The sequence below is a fragment of the Erpetoichthys calabaricus genome, chromosome 16 (assembly GCF_900747795.2).
Source record: "Erpetoichthys calabaricus chromosome 16, fErpCal1.3, whole genome shotgun sequence".
NCBI classification, from domain to species: domain Eukaryota; kingdom Metazoa; phylum Chordata; class Cladistia; order Polypteriformes; family Polypteridae; genus Erpetoichthys; species Erpetoichthys calabaricus.
In genome coordinates this window covers 92,536,241-92,561,287 of record NC_041409.2, presented here as the reverse complement: position 1 = coordinate 92,561,287, position 25,047 = coordinate 92,536,241, and the positions used below count along the sequence as shown (strand labels likewise).

General features: G+C 43.7%; 2 protein-coding genes across 3 annotated transcripts in view; one reads left to right on the top strand and one right to left on the bottom strand.

Annotated features, from left to right (window-relative positions):
• isoc2 (isochorismatase domain containing 2) overlaps positions 1-1,427 on the bottom strand; it is a 30,659-nt gene extending 29,232 nt beyond the window's left edge. Inside the window, exon 1 of one of the 2 annotated variants that reach the window (XM_028821610.2) lies at positions 1,288-1,427. The gene's annotated coding sequence lies outside the window, so the exon portion shown is untranslated. Of the gene's footprint in view, positions 1-486; positions 601-1,287 lie in introns of those variants that run through there. The other variant, XM_028821608.2, reaches the window with a different exon arrangement.
• atg12 (ATG12 autophagy related 12 homolog (S. cerevisiae)) lies at positions 944-16,281 on the top strand. Its single transcript, XM_028821612.2, has 4 exons — positions 944-1,386; positions 1,779-1,915; positions 9,587-9,649; positions 13,587-16,281. Exons 1-4 carry the CDS (start codon positions 1,239-1,241, stop codon positions 13,644-13,646), a joined length of 408 nt encoding a protein of 135 aa, XP_028677445.1. The 5' UTR covers positions 944-1,238; the 3' UTR covers positions 13,647-16,281.
• Positions 16,282-25,047: the final 8,766 nt, after the last annotated feature.

Genomic DNA, 25,047 nt, shown 5'->3' with positions numbered 1-25,047 from the left:
CATGGACCAGAAAGTCAAAGGAATATCTAGTGGAATCCACGCCAGGAAGAACGGAGGCCGTTTTGAGAGCAAAATGAGGCCCTACCCAGTATAAGTATAGTGTTTGCACAACGAATGCATACATTTTGTGTATACATTCACATTAATACCCATTTAATTTTCTAAATCTGTCATCCAGACCAGGGTCACGGACAATCAGTACTCATCCAAGGTGGAATGTGCCCTGGAAAGGACAGCCCCTAACATGGATCACGCACACCCATAAACCTAAACTCAGCCACACTAAAGCCAGTTTATAGCCGCCTTTATATTGCCAAAAATTGCCTGCAATAAGACCGTGATAACATTACACAGACAGTGTCCAGCCTGGGATTCAATCCCAGCACCCAAGACAAAATACACACTTTAACAAATATTCCTAAAAGGAATGTATATACAAATAGGATTCATAATCATTATAATGATAATAATAAAAACATGAAATACCCGTGCGCAGGCCTGCCTTCTTTTCTCTTTAAAATATCCACAAGTTTAAGGTCAGCGCAAAGGTGGGCCATGCCAATAAATTCTTGGAGCCCTGGCAGTTATTGGTCGTTGCCATAACGACTAGGTTACGCCCCCTCTCGTCGTACCCGCCCATTTCTGTTTATGTCAGCTTGTTGGGAACATTAAAAAAAAAAGTCTGTTGACAGGTTCTGGAGAAAACGTCAAACGATACTTGAGTGCGATGCTGGAACGTAAAACGTAAAACGTCTGCATGTCGAAAACTTAATTCGTGTAACCTACGCGATTACAATTCTTAAAAGCTGAAAACATGAATGCTCATTTCAATGTGACAGTTCGTTTTTTTAGAAATGAAAAAAGGAAAGGGTTACTTCTACGCTGATTAAGAAATAATCTGAGGTAAAGCTACTTTTAATGCTAACACAATTGAAACGCCAGTGCTTCTTTCCATTTTTTAGTGTGGAAATTTTCTTATTTTGCTTTTTGCAGGTGCTAAATAAATAAAACGTTTTAAAAGTAAATGAACCAGTTAACGATTTTTACCAAGAAGTCGCATCATCAACGAACATGAACACCACTTTGAACCCTTGAACGCCAAATACAATACGATCAGTACAACTCAACATGAAGTGAAATGTGTAGTTTTAGAGAATACAGGAAGAAATCAATCCACCCCCTATAGTCTGTAGCCAATAGAAATTACAGCGTTGCTGATAGACAAGTACCGACACCCAATGAAATACCAGAATGTTGTCACGTCCCAGAAGTCGGCTGTACACTTACCCAAGATGTCAGAAAGCGAAGACTGCACTGCAGAGACCGGTCCAGAGGCAGCGCCAGCAGCGACAGAGGACTTGGCCGTTGCTGAAGAGAAGAAGAAAAGTAAGCTGCCTTGATTGTTTCCCAGAATGCGTATCCTCGGAAAACTTTCCAGTAAAAATAAACAGAAGTGGGTTCATCAGAATGCCGCCATAGCTGATAATAGTCAGCATGTAATGACTGACAGTGAAGTTGTCCAATGGGTGAGAGGCGCGTTGGGAACTAGCCAATTGAATTTATCTTATGGTGTAAGGGCGTGTAAAAATTCCGGAAGTGGGTTTTTCAGATTTTTTTCCCGAAGACAAAAATATTATGTGTTTCTTTTTGCTGTAGTTTGTTAAAAAAATAAAGCGTGAAGTAATGTCTGAATGTGTTAAGGCAGATCGTGCTGTTTTATATTTATTACACTTCATGTTCTTTCTCTTTCCTCCATGTGCTCTTCTGGCGCATCCAAGTTGATATCCTCCTCAAGGCTGTAGGAGACACACCGATTATGAAAACTAAAAAATGGTCCGTGGAGCGCAGCCGGACTATCCAGGCTCTTGTGCAGTTTATCAAGAAGTTCCTTAAACTGGATTCAACTGATCAGCTGGTTAGTTTCTTTATCTGCAATGTATCAGTTTTATTTAGTGATCGTCTTCAGTGTTTTATAGCACCGTTAAGATAAATAAGATTACAATACAGTATGAAAATAAACGTAGGAGCTCAACAAGATTAAACCATGTGTAATTTTTCCATGAGATCAATAATGTATGTTTACTATCACTTTGAAAGTAATTTTAACAAACACTAAGGGGTCTGATGTCTAGACGAGTGAAACAATATTATAATGTAGGGGACCCTCAAACAGACTTAAGGAGAGAGGTCCAGTAAAGAAGAGGTATAAAGCTGTGTACGGGTCAATGTAATGAGGCATTGGTAGGGCAAGAAAGGAGATATTGGAAGATCTTTGTTCCCAGGGGTTTATCATGGTTTAGCAGTGTAGACCAGGCATGTCAAACTCACTATCATTGGTGGGCCGCTTCGACTGCCATATGTGCGTCAGCGGGCCGCACTGTAACAAATACTATTATACAAAGTTACTGTAGCTTTCTTTCCAATACTGAAAACTTTAAAAAATGTAACACTTAAAGTTTAAAGAAAAGCAATTTATTTCCATACAATCTCCATACAACAGCGTACAATTAGAGTCTTAGCCTCTTAGCTAGGTCCATATATTATTATATTATATTCATTGCTTATATTGGAGTCTTACAGTGTGAGATCTATTTCTTTTATCCCGACAATTGGCATCTCTTGTTAGTAACCAGTTTGTCAATATCAGGCTTGAAATCTTGTGCAGCTGTAACTTTTATGAGGGATCAAAGGTGCTCGACGGTAAGTCTTGAGCGATGTGGGGTTTTGGTAGCCTTCATTAACGAAAATAATTGCTCACAAAGGTAAGTGCTTCCAAACATAGACAGTACACTCAATGCCAACTTACAGATCTGCACATACGAGGGTGGCAGGTAAGCATACAAGCCTGGCACACCAACTTTGTTGTATTTTGCCTTCAGAATAGAATCTGACTGCACTTCAATCAAATCCATTTGGATATTCTCAGGCGCATTCACAACGTTGTAAGAGTAGGGTGATGTAAACAGCGCAAAGTCCTGTTCGTGTGAACTGAAATTACGAAAACGCTCACTGAATTCATTGCTCAGTAATTCAAGTTGGAAAACAAATCCTCCAAAAATCAAATTTTACTTTACTAAGTTTACTTCCCAGTTTATATTGTAAAATAAGCCGATGTGCAGAAAGCCCCCTGACCTACACTGATTTTTTACAAACTCAAAATCACAAAAATTTGATAATAAACAACTCGCCAACTTGTCACGTCCACTTCAGATCTTCAGCTGTAGTCTGCACTAACTGTTCGTTACAATACTAGCACAAAATTACATAAAACTAGAGCAAAAAAACATGAAAATATGCGAGCTATTACTACTCATGATGGTCAGTTCTGCCCAGTGGAAAGTCTCGGCAGCCCTGCCAGGGGCGGCTCTAGGCTCGTGGCGGCCCCTGGCAGAGAAAGAATCGGTGGCCCCTTTGCCCGCCAATGTCAATATGGTATCTTATGCACAGCAGATGGATGCGAACACTGCATAGCCGCCACGTGCTCATGACATGCTTCTATATGCGCGTTTCTGTAACTTGAAAACCAAGTGGCGGCCCGTGATATTCTCATTACGGCAGAACGTTATAATACTACATATAGCTTACTGCTCCGACTCGAGCGACATTAGTAAATACAGCGTACTAATTAACAAGAAACATAATGTTTTTCGGCCACATTGCCGTCAACTGTGTCGTTATTTTCTCTTTCTGTTTTATATTCAATATATATTGGCGTGGCGGCCCCTGTGCAGGTGTACAGTTTGCACATGCCTAAGGCCGCCCCTGCTGTCAGGCTGCTGCAGCCTAGCACTTCAGTTGTGACGCTGCGGCTCATTAACTTTGCTCAAGGCTCGTGGCTATACTAGCAGATGACGTTTCTGGTACTGTAATGCCATGGGAAAACATGCTTTTGTCAGAAGGCAGAAGTAAGAAAAGTCAATAAGTGAATCATTCTGCATCTTCAGCGTTAATCACAAACGATAGTAATCGTTTTGTACAAGTTTAGTGCTAACTAGGATCTGTCATGCGGGCTTTCTGTTGCGGGCCGCATGTTTGACATGCCTGGTGTAGATGGATAATTAAGGGAAATCTGTGGTGACAACTTATTAAGGTTTTAGCAGAGCTTTATTGAGGAGTGAGTGTGGGTGACCCAGCTGATTTGATTTCTGTCACTGGTCTGAGTCAGGACTCTAATAGATGCATTTTGAACTTCTAGGCAGCTAAAGGCTATGTGACATTACATGATTTTTTCCATAGATTTTCAGTCGTAACCTTTGTTCACATAATCTTATAGCATTGGAGGCAATTGGTGGTGTGCTCAAGTGCCTCCCAGTCGCATAATGTGACACACCCAGAAGCTCGCTCCCAAGAATTTTGTGACTCACTCCAAATAAATCAAACAGGTTTAATTTTGTGTTAGGGTTAGGGTTACGAGCTCTGTGTGCGTGAGAGCTGACAACCAATGAATGCTCATCCTGCAGTACAATGCGTAGAATGTTGTGAAGAGGCATAAGGGTCACAGGTGTTTTGAACTTCACAAACGGAACAGATGTCTCGCATTTTATGTACCGTGACAGAATGGAAAAAAGAAAACTCTGGCCTAAATGGCGGCTGAACTCGCCGTATCTGTCAACCGTTTGTACAGCGCCGGCTCTGTCGGGCAGCATGTGCTTATTGGCTGTCACAACCGTGCTGGAAATCCGTCATGCAGTTGGTAAATGTGACGCTGTCAGTGATTTTTTTCCGTTTTTTTAAACTGACATGGTCCAGCAACAAGATCAGCAACTGTAGTTGGCAAGTCTGACATCAGCTTAAGACTTTTATAATGGAAGCCATCTGAAGAAAGAATTTCTGGATTGCAAACAACAGGTGATGTGGCCAAGTATCGGACATGAAGATGTAGGGATGGTCTGCGGCTACTGTGAGGAGTTGCCAGCCAGGGAAGACAAGTCTAATGCCAGAGGCAGCTTTAAGCTTAGATAGATAGATAGATACTTTATTAATCCCAAGGGGAAATTCACAAAATTTGTATGTGCTTGATGTAAAACTCAAAAGACAACAAAAACTGCTCCGCCAATAGCAGGAAAGGTCTGGAAAATAGAAAAATAGGGCATAAACGGCGGCTGAACCCGCTGTAAATGGCAAATGCCAGTGTAAAAGACTAGCTCTCTTTTGGGGGTGGCAAACCCAACATGCATTCTGTGTGCCCGGGTGAAGCATTAGGAAGTGTGGTGGCAGAATAGAGCAACAGGTGTACCTGTACGCTAGAACACAAGTGACCCAGTGCTGGCATGGATGCCCTACCCGATTCTGAAGAGAGTGGGGCTAAAGGGTAAATTCCAGAAGTAGCAGCACCTCTAAGCCCTTTAAAATCCAATCAGTTGTTCAGTGACACAAAAGGTTCCTGATGCAAATGTAGCGCTGCCAGGGACCCCAGAATGAGTTTTTAGAGCCTTTACTCTGCAAGATGTTTGTAACGTGTAGAGTTGGGAAAGTGAGATGCAAATGCTTTATTTCTTTGTTCCTAACTGCAGATTAGCCAGTCATGCCATATTTTTAATATCCGTGTCCCAGTGAGTAATACGGAGTGTTTACGAAGGAGATAGATAGAATTCTTTTATTGTCATTATGCATACACATAACAAAATGTTTTGTTGGTGGGACTCTGCTTCAAGGCAGAATACTTAAATACACAATATGCTATAAATAATAAAATGAACATAATAAGTATAAAAGACAGCAGCAATAAAACCTCATCGAGTCCTGACTTTTTTCCTGAGGTAGTACGCCTGTAGAGACCAGTGATCTGTGTGCGTGGGTCTGCAGGGGAGGAATACGAGTGTGTGTGTGTTTGATTACCAGGGAAAGCGCATGTGCATGTCTACAGGGGGGCAGGTTAGGGGTAGACGTATGTGTGGGTATCAGCAGGGGCAGATGGACTTCACAGCGTTGGGGAAAAAGCTGTCGTTTCAGTCTGCTGGTACGTGTTTTAATGTTTCTGTACCACTTTCCCGAAGGCAATGGTACAAACAGTCCATTTCCCAGATGGGTGAGATCCGCAGCTATACATTTGGCCCTCTTCTGCACCCTTCCAGCATATACAGAGTCCAAGTCTAGGAGAGGACTTCCTACAATCCCCTGTGCTGTTCTCACCATCACTACCAAGTCCTTCCTGTGCTGTGCAGCTGCCGTACCACGCTGTCATACTGTGACAGAGAATACTTTCTATAGCGGATCTGTAGAAGTTTGTGAACAGCCGAGAGAAGAATCCAGCACGTCTCATATTCCTGAGGATGAGAAGTCTTTGTTGGGCCTTCTTTACCAGGTGAGATGTGTTCAAAGACCAGGGGCCTCATGTATAAACGGTGCGTACGCACAGAAATGTTGCGTACGAACCTTTCCACGCTCAAATTGCGATGTATAAAACCTAAACTTGGCGTAAAGCCACGCACATTTCCACGGTAACTCATTCCTTGGTGTACGCAATTTATCCGCCCGGTTTTGCAGACTGGCGGCACCCAGCGTCAAAGCAGTGCTACTGTCCCTGTGTGATCACCCTTTCATTCTTAAATCCACATTCCTGGCGCGGCTTTATAAATACACTGAAATTAACTGCATATTGTTTATTAGTGTAATGCATCTGATTGTAATTAACCTGTAGCAATATAATGGTCCAGGGAATAGCCATAGTATTCCAAATACCAGAACTGCTTTAGCGTTGTAACTCTCACTGCATCTTCTTTCAGCTGATCCCGTTAAGGGTTGCCACAGCAGATCATCTTTTCCCACATTACTCTCACTGCACCACTCGGAGTATTTATATCACTGTATCTGAGTGGGAAATCACAGCAGCAGCTGATTGGAAAGAGAATTATCAGTACACAGCATGAAGCAGATGCTGCCTGAGCCACAGCAAACGCTTTAGTCCCTGTACGGACTTCGCGGTTTAGAAACAGTTTCATCCCAAGAACTCTAAACGCACTCAATCAGTCCATCAAGTGCTCCTTGTAGAAATATTTGGACTTATAAGTACAATTACCCCACTGTAAACCTGCACTACAGTTATAATATTGCACAACCTGCGCCACTTTATAAAGCGCGTATTTACATGTGATGACGGTATTCATTTCTAAGACAAAATGCAGCAAAACATGTTGATTATATTATACAGATAAAACTTTAACTTCATTTAAATAATCTGTATTGTTTATAATTAAACATGTGAGGACACGTTTTGCCGCAGCGCTAGCTAGTTCAGTAATTGTTCCTGCCATGCTCTGTATTCTTGCTGGTGCTGACGCGACACTGGAAAGACAGACGGATATAATAATTAAACATGTACTACTAAGATATTTCAATGTTCCTTAAAAGTTTTGAAGAATCGAAGTTCTAAGCTTACAGATGGCTTCACGTCTATTACAGAGCTTATTGTGTGGCGATTGAGTTTTTGGAGAAAGAAAAGTAAGGACAGGAATTGGAGGTTAGTACGTTTGAAAGAGACAGTACTGCTGTGATAAATTATTTAATTGAAGGTTGCGCATGGCACAGCAAGCCTCTTGCGTGAGACATGAACAAGCACTGCGCCACCGTGTTCCCATGTTTAATAACATGCTTTCATTCCTATCATCATGAAAAAGATATCACGTATACATCTCAGTATTTTAATTATTCAGAGAGCTGTAATATCAAGAATGTAATGGAGTATGTGTCCCGTCGGAGAAAGAGAAAGCCCGTTTAAAAAGCAGGTAGTGATTCATACACAGAGCACATAGAAGATCAAATACAGAACAAAGCATTTAACATGCCACTTTAGTTACAATAGGATTTGAGAAACTAGTAAATTAAACGATTTTAAGATGAAGTTTATGATGTTCTACTTTAATGGCAAAATAAACTACGTGATTAAAGTGGAAATTTCGAGATTAAAGTTGACATTTCGTGCTTTTTTCCTACTGTGTGCCTATGTTTTTTGTCTGTCCCCTAATAAGCTTTCATATGACACTCAGACGGTGGGCTACGACTCGCTTTTTCACGGCGACTTTGATATGTGATTTCTTTTTTATTTCGGGCACTGTGCGACTTTGTGAAGTTGAGCCTTCGAGTTTCTCTGACACTCTGTCACTCGATCAGCTTCCTTTTGTTGATTATTCCACTGTTTAAACCAACAAATGGTATGTTTTTCCTTTGCCTCCACTTGGTATTCGCTGAAATTCTTATATTTTCTCCCGTGCTTTTCCCATTGTCTTTTCACAGAAGGCTATTTATATTGATTTGCATATTCAAAGAGGCGTAATTCTGGGAGGAGTTGGGGCGGGACAGAAGGCGCGTGCACGTGCGTTACTTTTCACGCAAATCGGGATTTATGTAGTAGAAGAACGTGAAAGTATGCGTGCGCACAGATTCCTGCATCTGGATTTTTCTGTGCGTACGCACAATCCCGCTTTTGTGCTTTCGCCATGTTATAGTGTGAGTTCTACGCACGGCGTTATACATGAGGCCCCAGGTCAGATCTGATGTGATGTGGATACCCAAGAACTTGATATTGTCCACACACAGTACAGCCTCATCATGTATAAATATAGGAGTATGTTCTGTTCTTCTGGACCTCCTATAGTCCACAATGATCTCTTTGGTCTTGCTGGTGTTCAAGATGAGGTTGTTGGCTGGGCACCATAGTGCTAGGTGTTGTATCTCCTCTCTGTAATGAGTCTCATCATTGTCTGATATGAGACCCACCACGGTCGTATCATCCGCAAACTTCACAACCATATTTGTGTCATGGATGGCCAAGCAACCGTGCGTAAATAACGTGAAGAGTGCTGGGCTGAGCACACGACCCTGTGGCGTGCCTGTGTTCAAAACCAGCGTGGCTGATGTACGATCTCCAATTCTAACCTCCTGAGGCCTGTTAGTGAGAATGTCCCTGATCCAGAGACACAACGATGTGGACAGACCCAGATTATGAAGCTTTTGTACCATCTTGTCCGGGATTACGGTGTTAAACGCTGAACTAAAAATCAACGAATTCCATTCTAACATAAGTGTTAGGGCACTGCAGATGAGTCAGGGCTGTGTGAAGTACCATTGAGACGGCATCCTCTGTAGATGTGTTCCTCCTCCTGTAGGCGAACTGATGGTTGTCAAATCCAGCAGGGATGGCATCCTTGATGTACTTTAGGAGGATTCTCTCAAAGCTCTTCATTATTACTGGGGTCAGAGCCACAGGGCGGTAATCATTAAGGCAGGTGACCGTTGATTTGTTTAGGCACTGGCACAATAGTGGAGGATTTGAGGCAGACAGGGACCATTGCAAGTTGTAGAGACTGGTCTCATTCTTGAATTACGAGGATCATCACTTTGAGCAAATGGTCACGAACTGCTTTGTAATCGAGTAGCTGATTATTGGTCCCTTTTGACAATCGTATCACAGTCCACTCTTTATGGTCTTATCAGTTCAGTGGCGAACAGGCCTTTGTTTTGTCTTCTGTTGACTAAAGACATCTACAAGTCTCATATCTTGTCTTGCATGTTGTTATTAATTAAATATACTGAATTGTGCACAAATAGTTGGGTGACTCTTTCTTTTTTTTTTTTTTTTTTTCCCCAGTTTATTTATGTAAACCAGTCCTTTGCACCCTCACCCGACCAGGAAGTTGGAACCTTATTTGAGGTGAGCTGCAGTTCAGACTGATTTTTCTGTAATCTTATTTATTATTAGACTGTGTTCATATGTGCTGTTGGCACTTCAGGTGTAAAGAGACACGGTTTAAAAAAGCCAATTAGTCTGTCGGGTTGGCACTGCCTCACAAATTCAGCATACGGGAATATTTTCGTAAAAACACAAATAGATACCCTGACATGTGGATTATGCAGCAGGAGTAAAGTGAGATTTTTTTCATAGACACTCTAGATAGATAGATAGATAGATAGATAGATACTTTATTAATCCCAAGGGGAAATTCACATACTCCAGCAGCACCTTACTGATGCAAAAAACAATATTAAATTAAAGATTGATAATAATGCATGTAAAAACAGACAATAACTTTATATAATGTTAACGTTTACCCCCCCGGGTGGAATTGAAGAGTCGCATAGTTTGGTGTAGGAACGATCTCCTCAGTCTGTCAGTGGAGCAGGACGGTGACAGCAGTCTGTCGCTGAAGCTGCTCTTCTGTCTGGAGATGATCCTGTTCAGTGGATGCAGTGGATTTTCAATAATTGATAGGAGTCTGCTCAGCGCCCATCGCTCTGCCACAGATGTCAAACTGTCCAGCTCCATGCCAACAATAGAGCCTACCTTCCTCGCCAGTTTGTCCAGGCGTGCGGCGTCCCTCTTCTTAATGCTGCCTCCCCAGCACACCACCGCGTAGAAGAGGGCGCTCGCCACAACCATCTGATAGAACATCTGCAGCATCTTATTGCAGATGTTGAAGGACGCCAGCCTTCTAAGGAAGTATAGCCGGCTCTGTCCTTTCTTACACAGAGCATCAGTATTGGGCAGTCCAGTCTAATTTATCATCCAGCTGCACTCCCAGATATTTATAGGTCTGCACCATCTGCACACAGTCACCTCTGATGATCACGGGGTCCATGAGGGGTCTGGGCCTCCTAAAATCCACCACCATCTCCTTGGTTTTGCTGGTGTTCAGGTGTAGGTGGTTTGAGTCGCACCATTTAACAAAGTCATTGATTAGGTCCCTATACTCTTCCTGCTGCCCACTCCTGATGCAGCCCACGATAGCAGTGTCGTCAGCGAACTTTTGCATGTGGCAGGACTCCGAGTTGTATTGGAAGTCCGATGTATATAGGCTGAACAGGATCGCAGAAAGTACAGTCCCCTGCAGCGCTCCTGTGCTGCTGACCACAATGTCAGACCTGCAGTTCCCAAGATGCACATACTGAGGTCTGTCTTTAAGATAGTCCACGATCCATGCCACCAGGTATGAATCTACTTCCATCTCTGTCAGCTTGTCCCTAAGGAGCAGAGGTTGGATTGTGTTGAAGGCGCTAGAGAAGTCTAGAAACATAATTCTTACAGCACCACTGCCTCTGTCCAAGTGGGAGAGGGATTAGTGTAGCATGTAGATGATGGCATCCTCTGCTCCCACCTTCTCCTGGTATGCAAACTGCAGGGGGTCGAGGGGCGTGTTGAACCTGTGGCCTCAGGTGGTGAAGCAGCAGCCTCTCCATGGTCTTCATCACATGTGATGTTAGAGCAGCAGGCCTGCTGTTGTCCAGCGTTGGTCACCATAGACACTGATTTTTATCAAAAACCTTTTCTTTCTGTTCTGTATAACATGAGATTAAAACTTTTTCTCCACCATCACGACAAACAATATGGGGGTAAGTAACACATAAAAAAAATATCATTTTTGGGAGCAGTATTCCTTTAACATTCTTAAATCCTGCTTTAATTTAATTCAAATTTATGGGGTGAGCAGCCGATCTCTGCAGCACCGGGCACATGGCTGGAACCAAGTTGTGGCACAGTGCCAATCTGTCATGTGGGAGGACATGAGGAGAACTCCATACAGACTGTGATGGGGCCCTGGATTTGAACCCAGGATGTTGGATTTGGGGGGGGGGGGGGGGGGGAGCAGCACTTACACTCTTTTTGTATTATTTTTATAACAATTAAGTAAGATGGCCACACAGACAAGGACCAAGCCAGAAGTGGATCTGTGAACAGTGAGACAAAGTCACAAATAACTGCACCTCAGTGCTGTCTAGTCAGCGTTAACAATGATACTAAAGGCCTGTGCCCACTGTCAGCAATAGTGTGGCTGAGAAATATTTGCCAAGCCTTTTAACCCTACGTGTAACGGGCGTTCATGTTGGGCACTGCCAGGTCTAATGGCTTTCGTACAGTGGTGTGAAAAACTATTTGCCCCCTTCCTGATTTCTTATTCTTTTGCATGTTTGTCACACAAAATGTTTCTGATCATCAAACACATTTAACCATTAGTCAAATATAACACAAGTAAACACAAAATGCAGTTTTTAAATGATGGTGTTTATTATTTAGGGAGAAAAAAAATCCAAACCTACATGGCCCTGTGTGAAAAAGTAATTGCCCCCTTGTTAAAAAATAACCTAACTGTGGTGTATCACACCTGAGTTCAATTTCCGTAGCCACCCCCAGGCCTGATTACTGCCACACCTGTTTCAATCAAGAAATCACTTAAATAGGAGCTGCCTGACACAGAGAAGTAGACCAAAAGCACCTCAAAAGCTAGACATCATGCCAAGATCCAAAGAAATTCAGGAACAAATGAGAACAGAAGTAATTGAGATCTATCAGTCTGGTAAAGGTTATAAAGCCATTTCTAAAGCTTTGGGACTCCAGCGAACCACAGTGAGAGCCATTATCCACAAATGGCAAAAACATGGAACAGTGGTGAACCTTCCCAGGAGTGGCCGGCCGACCAAAATTACCCCAAGAGCGCAGAGACGACTCATCCGAGAGGTCACAAAAGACCCCAGGACAACGTCTAAAGAACTGCAGGCCTCACTTGCCTCAATTTAGGTCCGTGTTCACGACTCCACCATAAGAAAGAGACTGGGCAAAAACGGCCTGCATGGCAGATTTCCAAGACGCAAACCACTGTTAAGCAAAAAGAACATTAGGGCTCGTCTCAATTTTGCTAAGAAACATCTCAATGATTGCCAAGACTTTTGGGAAAATACCTTGTGGACTGATGAGTCAAAAGTTGAACTTTTTGGAAGGCAAATGTCCCGTTACATCTGGCGTAAAAGGAACACAGCATTTCAGAAAAGAACATCATACCAACAGTAAAATATGGTGGTGGTAGTGTGATGGTCTGGGGTTGTTTTGCTGCTTCAGGACCTGGAAGGCTTGCTGTGATAGATGGAACCATGAATTCTACTGTTTACCAAAAAATCCTGAAGGAGAATGTCCGGCCATCTGTTCGTCAATTCAAGCTGAAGCGATCTTGGGTGCTGCAACAGGACAATGACCCAAAACACACCAGCAAATCCACCTCTGAATGGCTGAAGAAAAACAAAATGAAGACTTTGGAGTGGCCTAGTCAAAGTCCTGACCTGAATCCAATTGAGATGCTATGGCATGACCTTAAAAAGGCGGTTCATGCTAGAAAACCCTCAAATAAAGCTGAATTACAACAATTTTGCAAAGATGAGTGGGCCAAAATTCCTCCAGAGCGCTGTGAAAGACTCATTGCAAGTTATCGCAAACGCTTGATTGCAGTTATTGCTGCTAAGGGTGGCCCAACCAGTTATTAGGTTCAGGGGGCAATTACTTTTTCACACAGGGCCATGTAGGTTTGGATTTTCTTTTCTCCCTAAATAATAAAAACCACCATTTACAAACTGCATTTTGTGTTTACTTGTGTTATATTTGACTAATGGTTAAATGTGTTTGATGATCAGAAACATTTTGTGTGACAAACATGCAAAAGAATAAGAAATCAGGAAGGGGGCAAATAGTTTTTCACACCACTGTAGGTGTCGACTTCCATTTAAACTGCTTGTCATAAATAACTTCATTCAAGACAGATAATTATTTGAATGTTATGTTGTCCTCCTCTCCCCCACTACCTCCCTGTTGTTCCCATTTCTCCTAGTGTTTTGGCAGCGACGGAAAGCTGGTCCTTCACTACTGCAAATCACAAGCTTGGGGCTGATGTGAGGTGAAGAGATTCGTTTCCTGTTAATCACCACCCTTAAAGCTTCCTGCCCGCATTAAGGAGAGAATTTCTTTAGTTTTTTTGTTCATGCCATCCATGGAGGAGATGGATTTTTCTTGTGTCACCGACATCTGGTGCCATTTGCTTCCCAACTTTTACGTGGGGCCTGTCCGTTCTGTTCATCTCTATTTGTGCACATATCTTTCATTTAGATTTTCTTAACTTTGAATGCATTTTTTTTTTTACTATTATGGGAAATAATGTGGCAGTAGCTGCTGGTGCCATACATTCTCACAACCTGGACGTGTGGAATAAATGCAATCCAAAGCAGCTGGACTGTACTGTGCTGCAGGCTGCAGCAGAGGGTGCTGTTGCGCTCCTAGAAGACGCGCTCTGTGACACTTGGATTCGTGGACTGCAATGCCAGCAAACTCGAGTTAAAAGTGTTTAACGTTTTAAATCTCGCGTCTCCAGGATGTTTGTCTTTCTTTCTAATTACCAGCTGTGTTTTAATTTCATTTAGTGTACGTTGGGACATGCTGTCATAATGTGAGATTGTGTGTGGTCTAACAATGCAAATATACACTTTAATGCCTAAAAATGGAATTTAATCCTATAATATATATATATAATATTGTACAGTCAAACTAAAAAGTATGTGAACCCCTAGGAATTATCTATCTTCTTCTTCTTCTTTCGGCCGCTCCCGTTAGGGGTTGCCACAGAGGATCATCATCTTCCGTATCATCCTGTCTTCTCCATCTTGTTCTGTCACACCCATCACCTGCATGTCCTCTCTCACCACATCCATAAACCTTCTCTTAGGCCTTCCTCTTTTCCTCTTACCTGGCAGCTCTGTCCTTCGCATCCTTCTCCCAATATTTAAGCTTTTGACAAGAAGCATATCCAGATGGGAATCACGCCTCGCACAAAAGAGCTGTCTGAAGAGCTACAATCGAGAATTGTTCATCTACATAAGGCTGGAAAGGGTTACAAAGTCATCTCAAAGATCAGAGATATTCATCAGTCTACTGTGAGGCAAGTTGTCTATAAATGGAGACAGTTTGGTACTGTGGCTACTCTGCCTAGAAGTGGGTGCCCTGCTAAGATGACCCCAAGAGCACAATGCAAAGTCAACAATGAGGTAAAGAAGAGTTGACAGCAAAGGACTTAAAGAAGTCATTAGAACTGGCTAACATCTCTGTTCATGAGTCAACACATGTGAATTTCCCCTTGAGATTAATAAAGTATCTATCTATGCGCAAAATATTGAACAAGAAAGGAGTCCATGGCAGGACACCCAGAAGGAAGCCACTGCTATCAAAAAAGAACATTGCTGAACACCTGAAGTTTGCAAAAGAGCACATGGACACTCCAAAACGGTACTGGGAAAATGTTTTGTGGAGTGATGAAACCAAAATTGAACTATTTGGGAGGAACAAGCAGAACTTCATTTGGTGTAAGAAGGGCACTGCATATCAACATCAAAACATCATCCCTACAGTCAAGTATCAGTGTGCTGCTGCTGCTGGAGTAGGTGAATTTCCCCTTGGGATTAATGAAGTATCTATCTATGCAATGCAAATCTTAACATCTTTAACTCTGCCACCTCCAGCTCTGTCTCCTGCTTTCTTCTCAGTGCCACCATCTCCAACCCATATAACATAGCTGGTCTCACTACTTTCCTGTAGATCTTCCCTTTCACTCTCGCTGATACCCGTCTGTCACAAATCACTCCTGACACTCTTCTGAAGCCACTCCGCCCTCCGTGTACTCTCTTCTTCACCTCTCTTCCAAATACCCGTTTATCTAAGTATGGTGGAGGGAACATCATGATTTGGGCCTGCTTTGCTGCATCAGGGCCTGAACAGCTTGCCATCATTGAGGGGATAATAAATTCACAAGTTTATCAACAAATTCTCCAGGATAATGTGAGGGTGTTTGTCCGTCAACTTAATTAAGCTAAGAAGAGGCTGGATGATGCAACAGGACAATGACCCCAAACACCACAGCAAATCCACAGCACAATGGCTTCAGAAGAACAAACTCGGCCTAATGGAGTGGCCCAGTCAGAGCCCAGATCTCAATCCTGACTTGAAGGGAGCCATACACAGAAGACAAGCAAAGAATATGGAAGAGTTAAGACAGTTGTGCAGAGAAGAATGGGCACAAATTCCCCAAACCCCCCCCCCCCCCCCAGCATGATGTGCAGGTCTGATTTGCAGTTACGGGACGCGCCTGGGTGAGGTCATTGCTGCCAAAGGAGGGTCAACCAGTTATGAAATCCCAAGCTTCACTTACTTTTTCCACTACCACTGTGAACGTTGAATGCGTTTGTAAAATAAAGACATAAAAGAGTAGAATTTTCTGTGTGTCATTGGCTTAAACTCATTGTGTACATCAGGGCCTGTGACAGAAGAAGATCAGGTCACTTTTTATGACCAATTTATGCAGTAAACCAGATCATTCCAAAGGGTTTAGACATTAATGGCTGTGTGTTGAGTTATTTTGAAGGGACAACAAATTTACACTGTTGTACAAGCTTTACACGGACTACTTTACATTGTATCAAAGTGTCATATCTTCAGTGTTGTCCCATGAAAAGATAGAATAAAATATTTACAAAAATGTGCGGGGTGTACTCACTTTTCTGAGATACTGTAGATAGATAGATAGATACTGTATATACAGTATGTGTATTGGTGTGTATATATATATGTATGTGTGTGTGTGTGTGTGTGTATATACAGTATATATATTCATGGCATTCGTAGTCTGAATCACAATCTGATTGTATGGGTGGTCACCTACCAGGTAACGCTTGTGGTTGGTCAGCAAGTCGGCTAACATCCGCTACGGTGCCCTCTTTCAGTTGCGAGGGCGAAACACGTGTCGTGTACTCTTTGCATTATTTGACAGTAAAAACTATTACAACCATTCTATGATCTGCTTCTCGCAACTGAAAGAGGGCACCGTGGCGGATGTTAGCCGACTTGCTGACCAACCACAAGCGTTACCTGGTAGGTGACCACCCATACAATCAGATTGTGATTCAGACTACGAATGCCATGAATGTAATTTATCCCGATCTACATGCTGTCAAATGAACGAACCACACGCCGTGGCGCAACATTATAGGCTTCGCCTCTAGCGCTGACGTCCGAGGTTTGATTCCCCAAGAGGGGGGTGCAGTGAGTGTGTACGCCTGATGAGCCCAGAATTAGGGCGAAACACGTGTCACGTACTCATTATTTGACAGTAAAAACTATTTCAACCATATATATATATATGTGTGTGTGTGTGTGTGTGTGTGTGTGTGTGTGTGTGTGTGTAGTCACCAGAATGACTAATAAGAAAGAAAACAAAAAAGTAAATTTCTGACTTGGCAGTGCCAGTCCCAGTGGTTGCTGGTTGACATATGGCTGTTGGTATAAAGGAACCCCCTTAGCGTTTCTTGACACACTTCTGCCGAACGATTCGTGTGTCTGAATGTCCTCGGTGCTGGTTTGTCACAGAAAGGATGTGCAGCTTTGTTCATAATGGCACTCAGTTTTCTTTTCATTCTCTCCTCCTCTCTACCTCCAGGGGGTCCAGAGTGCATATTATAACCAAGCCTTCCTTTCTAATTAAGCTTGTAGATTCGGTGGGCCTCACATGAAGTGATGTTACTGGCCCAGTATGCCACTCTGGCCATCACAAAGTTGTAGAACATGTAAAGGATGTCATTACCCACAATTAACCAGCGCAGTCTCCTAAGAAAATAAGAGCCCACTCTGCCCTTTCTTATACAGCTCTGTGTTATGAGACCAGTCCTTCCTGTCATTGATGTCGACCCCCCAGGTACCTGTAGCAATGCACCACCTCCACTTCCAGACCCTGAACAGTGACTGGACCTTGAGGCTCTTTGGGGCGTTGAAAGTCAATCAGTTGGTTTTGCTGATGTTGAGTGGCAGACACTTCACAAAGTTCTCTACCTGACTCCTCCCCCTTATCGATAGACCCCCATAAGTGCAGAAACAGTTCTGCAAGGGTAATGACCTGCTGTTACATTCAGAGTCTGAGGTGTACAGAACAAAGAGGAGAGACACAGAGACCTGCTCCTTGTGAGTTACAAGGCACGAGCACAAAGTCTGTCATTTGGGGGTTCCTACTCGACAAACAGGGATCATCTTAGCAGTTGAGCTTCATGCTGGGTTTTGTTCACCCCCCCATCGCTGTTTACATCATGTCAGCAGTGAGGCACCATGATGCTAATCCCTGCTTCTGGAAATGCTCTCCGCACCAACTGCTTTCTGCTTCAGACAATATTGAAAGATAATCTTAGATTATCCTAGGTTGGCGGTGGGCAAGTCGTTTGGCAGGGAGGGAGGAGAAGTGCTTGTCGCTGCTGTCATTAACTTTTAGTATTTTGTGTTTCTGGGGTGGGGGGGTAGGCTTTTGTATTTTTGTAATCTTCTTTCAGGGTCTGTCATTGTGTTATTTTCTTTTCTTTTTTTTTTTGTAAAGGAGATTGAGTTTGTGTAATATTGCATGGTGGCAGTGCAACAGGTGGGGCTCTAATCCTTAACAGAGTGTCTCGGGGGGATTAGGAGTGTAATCCGGTGTTTAAGAGGAGTCATCTGGGACAGCGCACTCCCCCCTCTCCCCCCACGGCCTCTCTGCTTCATCCCAAGCCACCAGCTTCCTTCTCCAGAAATCTTCACTGCGCCTCGGTACTCCTCCATCCATCCATCCATCCATATTCCAACCCGCTATATCCTAACTACAGGGTCACAGGGGTCTGCTGGAGCCAATCCCAGCCAACACAGGGCGCAAGGCAGGAAACAAACCCCGGGCAGGGCGCCAGCCCACTGCAGGGCACACACACACACACAATTTAGAATCGCCAATGCACCTAACCTGCATGTCTTTGGACTGTGAGAGGAAACCCACGCAGACACGGGGAGAACATGCAAACTCTACTCGGTACTCCTTCTTATTTTAATTAATTGTACATATTTGGGTTAAAAAGTCAAATGAAACTGCTGTGGCTTCTGGGAGTGCTGAAGGAGGCTGACCGGTGACACAGTTTTTACTGTTGCCCACTCATGGCACTGGAACCCCCTTTATACACTTTGCGTCTTGTTCCCCATGTTCATGTCAGCCTTCTCTCGAAGTCTAAGGATGGGCTCTAGTCCTCCGAGACCCTCTAAGTGGAGAAGTAGAAGTAAAAAAAAAATGGATGGGAGAAACAGCACAGCTCACTACTCTCTGATAATTGTAATATCTGGATGAACATTAGAACACTCTGGACGAGAACAGGCCAGTCAGCCCAACATAGCTCACCAGTCCTCTCCACTTATTTCTTCCAAAAACACATCAAGTCGAGTTTTGAAAGTCCCTAAAGTCTTACAGTCTACCACACTACTTGGTCGCTTATTCCAAGTGTCTATCATTCTTTGTGTAAAGAAAAACTTCCTAATGTTTGTGTGAAATTTCCCCTTCACAAGTTTCCATCTGTGTCCCCGTGTTCTTGATGAACTCATTTTAAAGTCACCATCTCGATCCACTGGACTAATTCCCTTCATAATTTTAAGCACTTCAGTCAGGTCTCCTCTTAATCTTCTTTACCTTAAACTGTAAAGGCTCAGCTCTTTTAATCTTTCCTCATAACTCATCCCCTGTAGCCCTGAATCAGCCTCATCGCTCTTCTCTGGACCTTCTCTTGTGCTGTTATGTCCATTTTGTATCCTGGAGGCCAAAACTACACCCAGGACTCCAGATGAGGCCTCACCAGTGTGTTATAAAGACTTGAGCAAAACCTCCTGTGACTTGTACTCCACACATCAAGGAGCTATATAACCTGACATTCTGTTAGCCTTCTTAAAGGCTTCTGAGCACTTTGTGAAAGTCGATAGCTTAGAGTCCACTACGACTCCTAAATCCTTCTCCTAAGGTGGACTTTTGATTTTCCGACAGCCCATTGTGTATTCAGACCTCACATTTTTACTTCTGATGTGTAATTCTTTACATTTACTGACATTAAATTTCATCTGCCACAAATCTGCCCAAGCCTGTCTGCTATCCAAATCCTTCTGTGATGATATCACGGATTGAAATTTATAAAGAAAGCACAGATTTTAAAATGTGGTGTGGAGCAAGGGGTTCATGTGAAATAGCTAACTACCAGGTTCATTAATGGCATATAAAAATATTATTGTGTGAAAGAAGTTATTTTGTTCCCACATGTAGTCGACATGAGCCATCCATCCATCCATCCGTTATCCACCGCTTATCCGAGGTCGGGTCGCAGGGGCGGCAGCCTAAGCAGGGAAGCCCAGACCTCCCTCTCCCCGGCCACCTCCTCCTGCTCCTCTGAGAGGACCCCGAGGTGTTCCAAGGCCAGCTGGGAGATATAATTGTCCTGGGTCTGCCCCGTGGCCTTCTCCCAGTGGGACATGCCCGGAACACCCCCCTAGGGAGGCGTCCAGACCAGATGCCCGAACTACCTCAACTGACTCCTCTCAATGCGGAGGAGCAGCGACTCTACTCCGAGTCTCTCCTGGATAACTGAACTCCTCACCCTATCTCTAAGGGAAAGTCCAGCCACCCTGCGGAGAAAACTCATTTCGGCCGCTTGTATCCACGATCTTGCTCTTTTGGTCACTACCCAAAGCTCGTGGCCATAGGTGAGGGTAGGAACGTAGATCGCTCATGTCATGAGCATTTACAAAAAATGATAATCTTCACTTGTGTGAAAAAGTAAGTGCACCCCATATGGACGTATCTTGCGTCCTGTCTTGCTATATAGTTGTGAGACATGGATGCCATCCAGTAACCTGAGATGAAGACTGGACTCCTTGTGTCTCTTTGGGGAATCCTTGGGTACCGCTGGTTTGACTTTGTGTTGCTCACGGAGTCCCGAATGAGGCACATGACCTGCATTGTGAGGGAGCGTCAGTTATGGCTGTGTGGTGTGATTACCCGAGGGTGATCCGGCTCATTGTTGAGGAGTCGAGTGGCTGGACCAGGCCAAGGAGATACCCACATAACACCTGGGTGTGGCAGGTAGAGGGTCATTTCTGGAGGGTGGGACTGGACTCTGTGTCTGCCTGGGGGGTTGCCAACCAGGATTCTGAGCTGTTTCGTTGTGTGGTGGGTGCGGCAATGTGCTGTACCAGTGCCTGCTCCCTAACCTGACCTGACCTGACCTGGACATATCAAGATTTGATCTTCATTTAAACAGAATCTTTAGATAATAGGAGCTGTAATGTAACAATCATCATGCCACGTTTACATTTTGTAGTCCATAAATGAACAATTTAAATAATCATAAATGTAAATTTCACATGTGGATAAAGTAAATCCACCCCTCTATTTACCACCAGCTCAAATCACATGGCAGCACCTCAATGCATGTCGGCCTGTAGACCTTGTCAAGACAACTCGCTGAAATTCAAACCGAGTGTCAGAATGGGGGAAGAAAGGGCACTGAAGTGACTCTGAGGGTGGCATGGTTGTTGGCACCTGACGGGCTGCTCTGAGAATTTCAGAAACTGCTGATCTACTGGGATTTTCACACACAGCCATCTTTGGGGTTTACAGAGAATGATCAGAAAAAAAGACCATATCCGTGAGCGGCAAGTCCTGTGGGTGGAAATGCCTTGTTGATGTCAGAGGACAGAGGAGAATAGCCAGACTGATAGAAAGGCAACAGAAACTCAGATAAGCACTCGTTACACCTGAGGTATGCAGAAGAGCATCTCTGAACACACGACACGTCAAACCTTGAAGCAGATGGTGGGCTACAACAGCAGGAGACCCCACCGGGTGCCACTCCTGTCAGAACAGGAAACTGAGGCTACAATTCACATGGACTCACCAACATTGGACAATAGCAGATTGGAAAAACGTGGCCTGGTCTGATGAGTCTCAATTTCTGCTGTGACATTCAGATGGTGGAGTCAGAATTTGGCAGCATGAAAGCAGGGATCCATCCTGCCTTGTATCAACAGTTCAGGTTGCAGCTGGTGGTGTGATGGTGTGGTTGATATTTTCTCGGCACACTTTGGGCCCCTTATTACCAACTGAGTGTCGTTTAAATACCACAACCTACCTGAGTATTGTTGCTGACCATGTCCATCCGTTTATGACTGCAGTCTTCTGATGGTTCCTTCCAACAGGATAGCGTGCCGTGTCACAAAGCTCAGATCATCTCAGACTGGTGTCTTGAACATGACAAGGAGCTCACTGGACTCAAATGGCCTCCACAGTCAGCAGATCTCAATCCAGTAGAGCACCTTTGGGATGTGATGGAACGGGAGATTCACATCACGGCCATACAGATGACAAATCTGTAGCAACTGTGTGATGCTGTCATGTTAGTATGGACCAAAATAACTGAGGAATGTTTGTAGCACCGTGTTGTATCTACGCCAGGGGTAGGGGGTCCAACCGGGTACTAGTGAGGTGTACCTAATAAAGTGGCCAGTGAGCGTATGTTAAAAAAGAAGAAATATTTCACAGGATGCACTTATTTTTTAACACTGCAGAGTATAAATTCAGGGCAGTGCCCACATGCCCCCCACCTAAGGTGGCTAACAGGTTGAATTACTGAATATCAAGTTATTGGTTCCATCCCCACCAGCGGCTCCTTGTGTTGGGGTCTGCTATGTAAAACGTGCTTTAGAAAAATCTCAGAACTGTCCGTTTACACCCCCACCGCTGACTCCTTTATCATGCACTTCACCAGCTCGAGTTTGCAGTGTTAAAATATCAAACTGGTCACACTGGCCCTGTGACACACCCTGAATGGTGTTAAGCTGAAGTCACAAGGTTTCTGTGCCACTGACTGTGGGTGCCACCGGGACTGAGTGGCTCTGTTCAGCTTTACTGATTGCAGTTTTTCTGTTCTCTATGAAAGGCCGTTCAAATCCCACTTGTGTGACCAGAACTGGGTCACTTCAGCTGCCAGTGACTCATTAGTGGGAGATTCCGCCTGCAAATATGTGATGTGATATACAGATGTGCCATTTCAGAGTGCACCCCACAGCTTTACAGGTACCATTCATTTATCCTCATATTTGCATAATGAGAGTCGTAGCAAGGGAGCAAAACAGCGAGGCATTTCAGCCCCATATCAAGTGACTCACTTATTGGCCCACATTTAATAATCATTCATTACGGAGAGGCGCCCCAGTGTTCATTCTGACTGGGCGTAGTTTGACATCAACATACTTGGTAGTTTTGGCTTTGAATCCCTGCAGCGTCTTTACTCTCAATTTGGAATTCTGTCTTCTTCAGTCACTTGCTGCATGTTCTTGTGGTCAATTCCTCTACCCAGTCATCTTCTTTTACTCCCACACAAGCTCCTTCTTCTGTCTCAGTAGACCAGTTTCACTTTTCTGCCCCATGCGATGCTAGTCCTTCTATAAGCTTCTCCCCCTGTCTCTTAGTCATCTCATGTTCTTTGCTTGGATCACATCTTATAAAAATACTAGCTGTTACCCACCTAAGACAGTTTGAAAGCTATGCAATCAAGGTAGACCTCACTGATAAAGACTGCAGTGCCTATGTCTCTGTTATGTGCCATTTGGAAGTGGATTTGTAAAAGCAGTCCTAATGTGCGCAGTCCGTCATCTGCTGGAATGACAAATGCAATGCATATGTCTCTCTTAAATGCCAATTGGAATGGGATTTGTATATACAGACCTAATGTTTGCAGTGTGCCATCTGTTGGAATGACAAATGCAATGCATATATCTCTCTTATATGCCATTAGGAATGGGATTTGTGAAAGCAATCCTAATGTTTGTGGTGTGCCATCTGTTGGAATGACAAATGCAATGCATATGTCTCTGCTATATACCATTTGGAATGGGATTTGTAAAAGCAATCCTAATGTTTGTGGTGTGCTATCTGTTAGAATGACAAATGCAATGCATATCAGTCAGTCAGTCATTCTCCAACCCGCTATATCCTAACACAGGGTCACGGGGGTCTGCTGGAGCCAATCCCAGCCAGCACAGGGCGCAAGGCAGGAACAAATCCCTGGGCAGGATGCCAGCCCACTGCAGGACACACACACACACCCACCCACACACCAAGCACAATTTAGGATCACCAATGCACCTAACCTGCATGTCTTTGGACTGTGGGAGAAAACCAGAGCACCCGGAGGAAACCCACGCAGGGAGGACCCAGGAAGCGAACCCAGGTCTCCTTACTACGAGGCAGCAGTGCTACCACTGCACCACCATGCCACCCTGCAATGCATATGTCTCTGTTATATGCCACTTAGAATGGAACTTGTAAAAACAATCCTAATGTTTGTGGTGAGCCATCTGTTGGAATGGCAAATGCAATGGATATGTCTTTGTTATATGCCATTTGGAATCAGATTTGTAAAAGCATTCATAATGTTTGTGGTGCGCCATCTGTTGGAATGAAAAATGCAATGCATTTTATTACTGTGAGGCACCATCTTTTGGAATGACAGAGGCATAGCAAATGGATGGACACATAAACAGACACGCAGATGCTTATCCTTTTATTAAAGTGAGTAAAACATTCCTCGAGTTAACCCTAATCATAACTTTACTCAGTTTAAATGTGTGCTTAGGCTTTATCTCTCAAACTACATTCAAACAATTTGGACAAGAACCGGCCATTTAACCCAACAAAGCTTGCCAGTCCTGTCTAATTAATTCTTCTAAAATAACATCAAGTTGAGTTTTGAAAAGTCCTTTGAAGAGTCCTCCTGTCTACCACGCTACTTGGTGTCTGTGGTTCTCTGTACGAAGAAAAAGTTCCTAATGTTTGTGTGAAATTTACCCATAACAAGTTTCCAACTGTGTTCTTGATGAACTCATTTTAAACTCACCGTCTCGATCCACTGGACTAATTCCATTCATAATTTTAAACAGTTCAATCACGCCACCACTTAATCTCTGCATTGTTAAACTGAACAAAGCTTCAGCTCTTTTAATCTTTCCTCACACACTATTTGAGCAAATGTTTATGGACACCTGACCATCACACTTCTATGAGCTCGTTGGGTCAGGTACGGTTGCTGGCTGAGAAGACCTGAGTCACAGTCGACCTTCCAGTTTATCCCAAAGGTGTTCAGTGGGGTTGAGGTCAGGGCTCAGTGCAGGCCACTTGGGTTCCTCCACACCAAAGTCATCAAACCAGGATCTTTATGGATCTACACTTATTACTACAAGGTGATTAATACTACAAGGTGAGCACTGGCAAGTGACGTGACTTAAATAGGGGGGAACAAGTGAGCCAGTGGAGGTGCTGCAACAGGCAATTCAGTTTCCAGTGAACATGATAGATAGATGCAAAAGGCACTATATAACAGATAGATGGTATAGTAGGCAAGATAAAAAATTAAGATAAATTGACACGAAAGATG

Bases quoted from the DNA above. Each gene is read 5' to 3' on its own strand.
- atg12 (XM_028821612.2), top strand. From the start codon at position 1,239: ATGAAATACCAGAATGTTGTCACGTCCCAGAAGTCGGCTGTACACTTA. The intron at 1,387-1,778 runs GTAAGCTGCCTT...GGCGCATCCAAG, and splicing joins TGCTGAAGAGAAGAAGAAAA to TTGATATCCTCCTCAAGGCT. The intron at 9,650-13,586 runs GTGAGCTGCAGT...CATTTCTCCTAG, and splicing joins AAGTTGGAACCTTATTTGAG to TGTTTTGGCAGCGACGGAAA.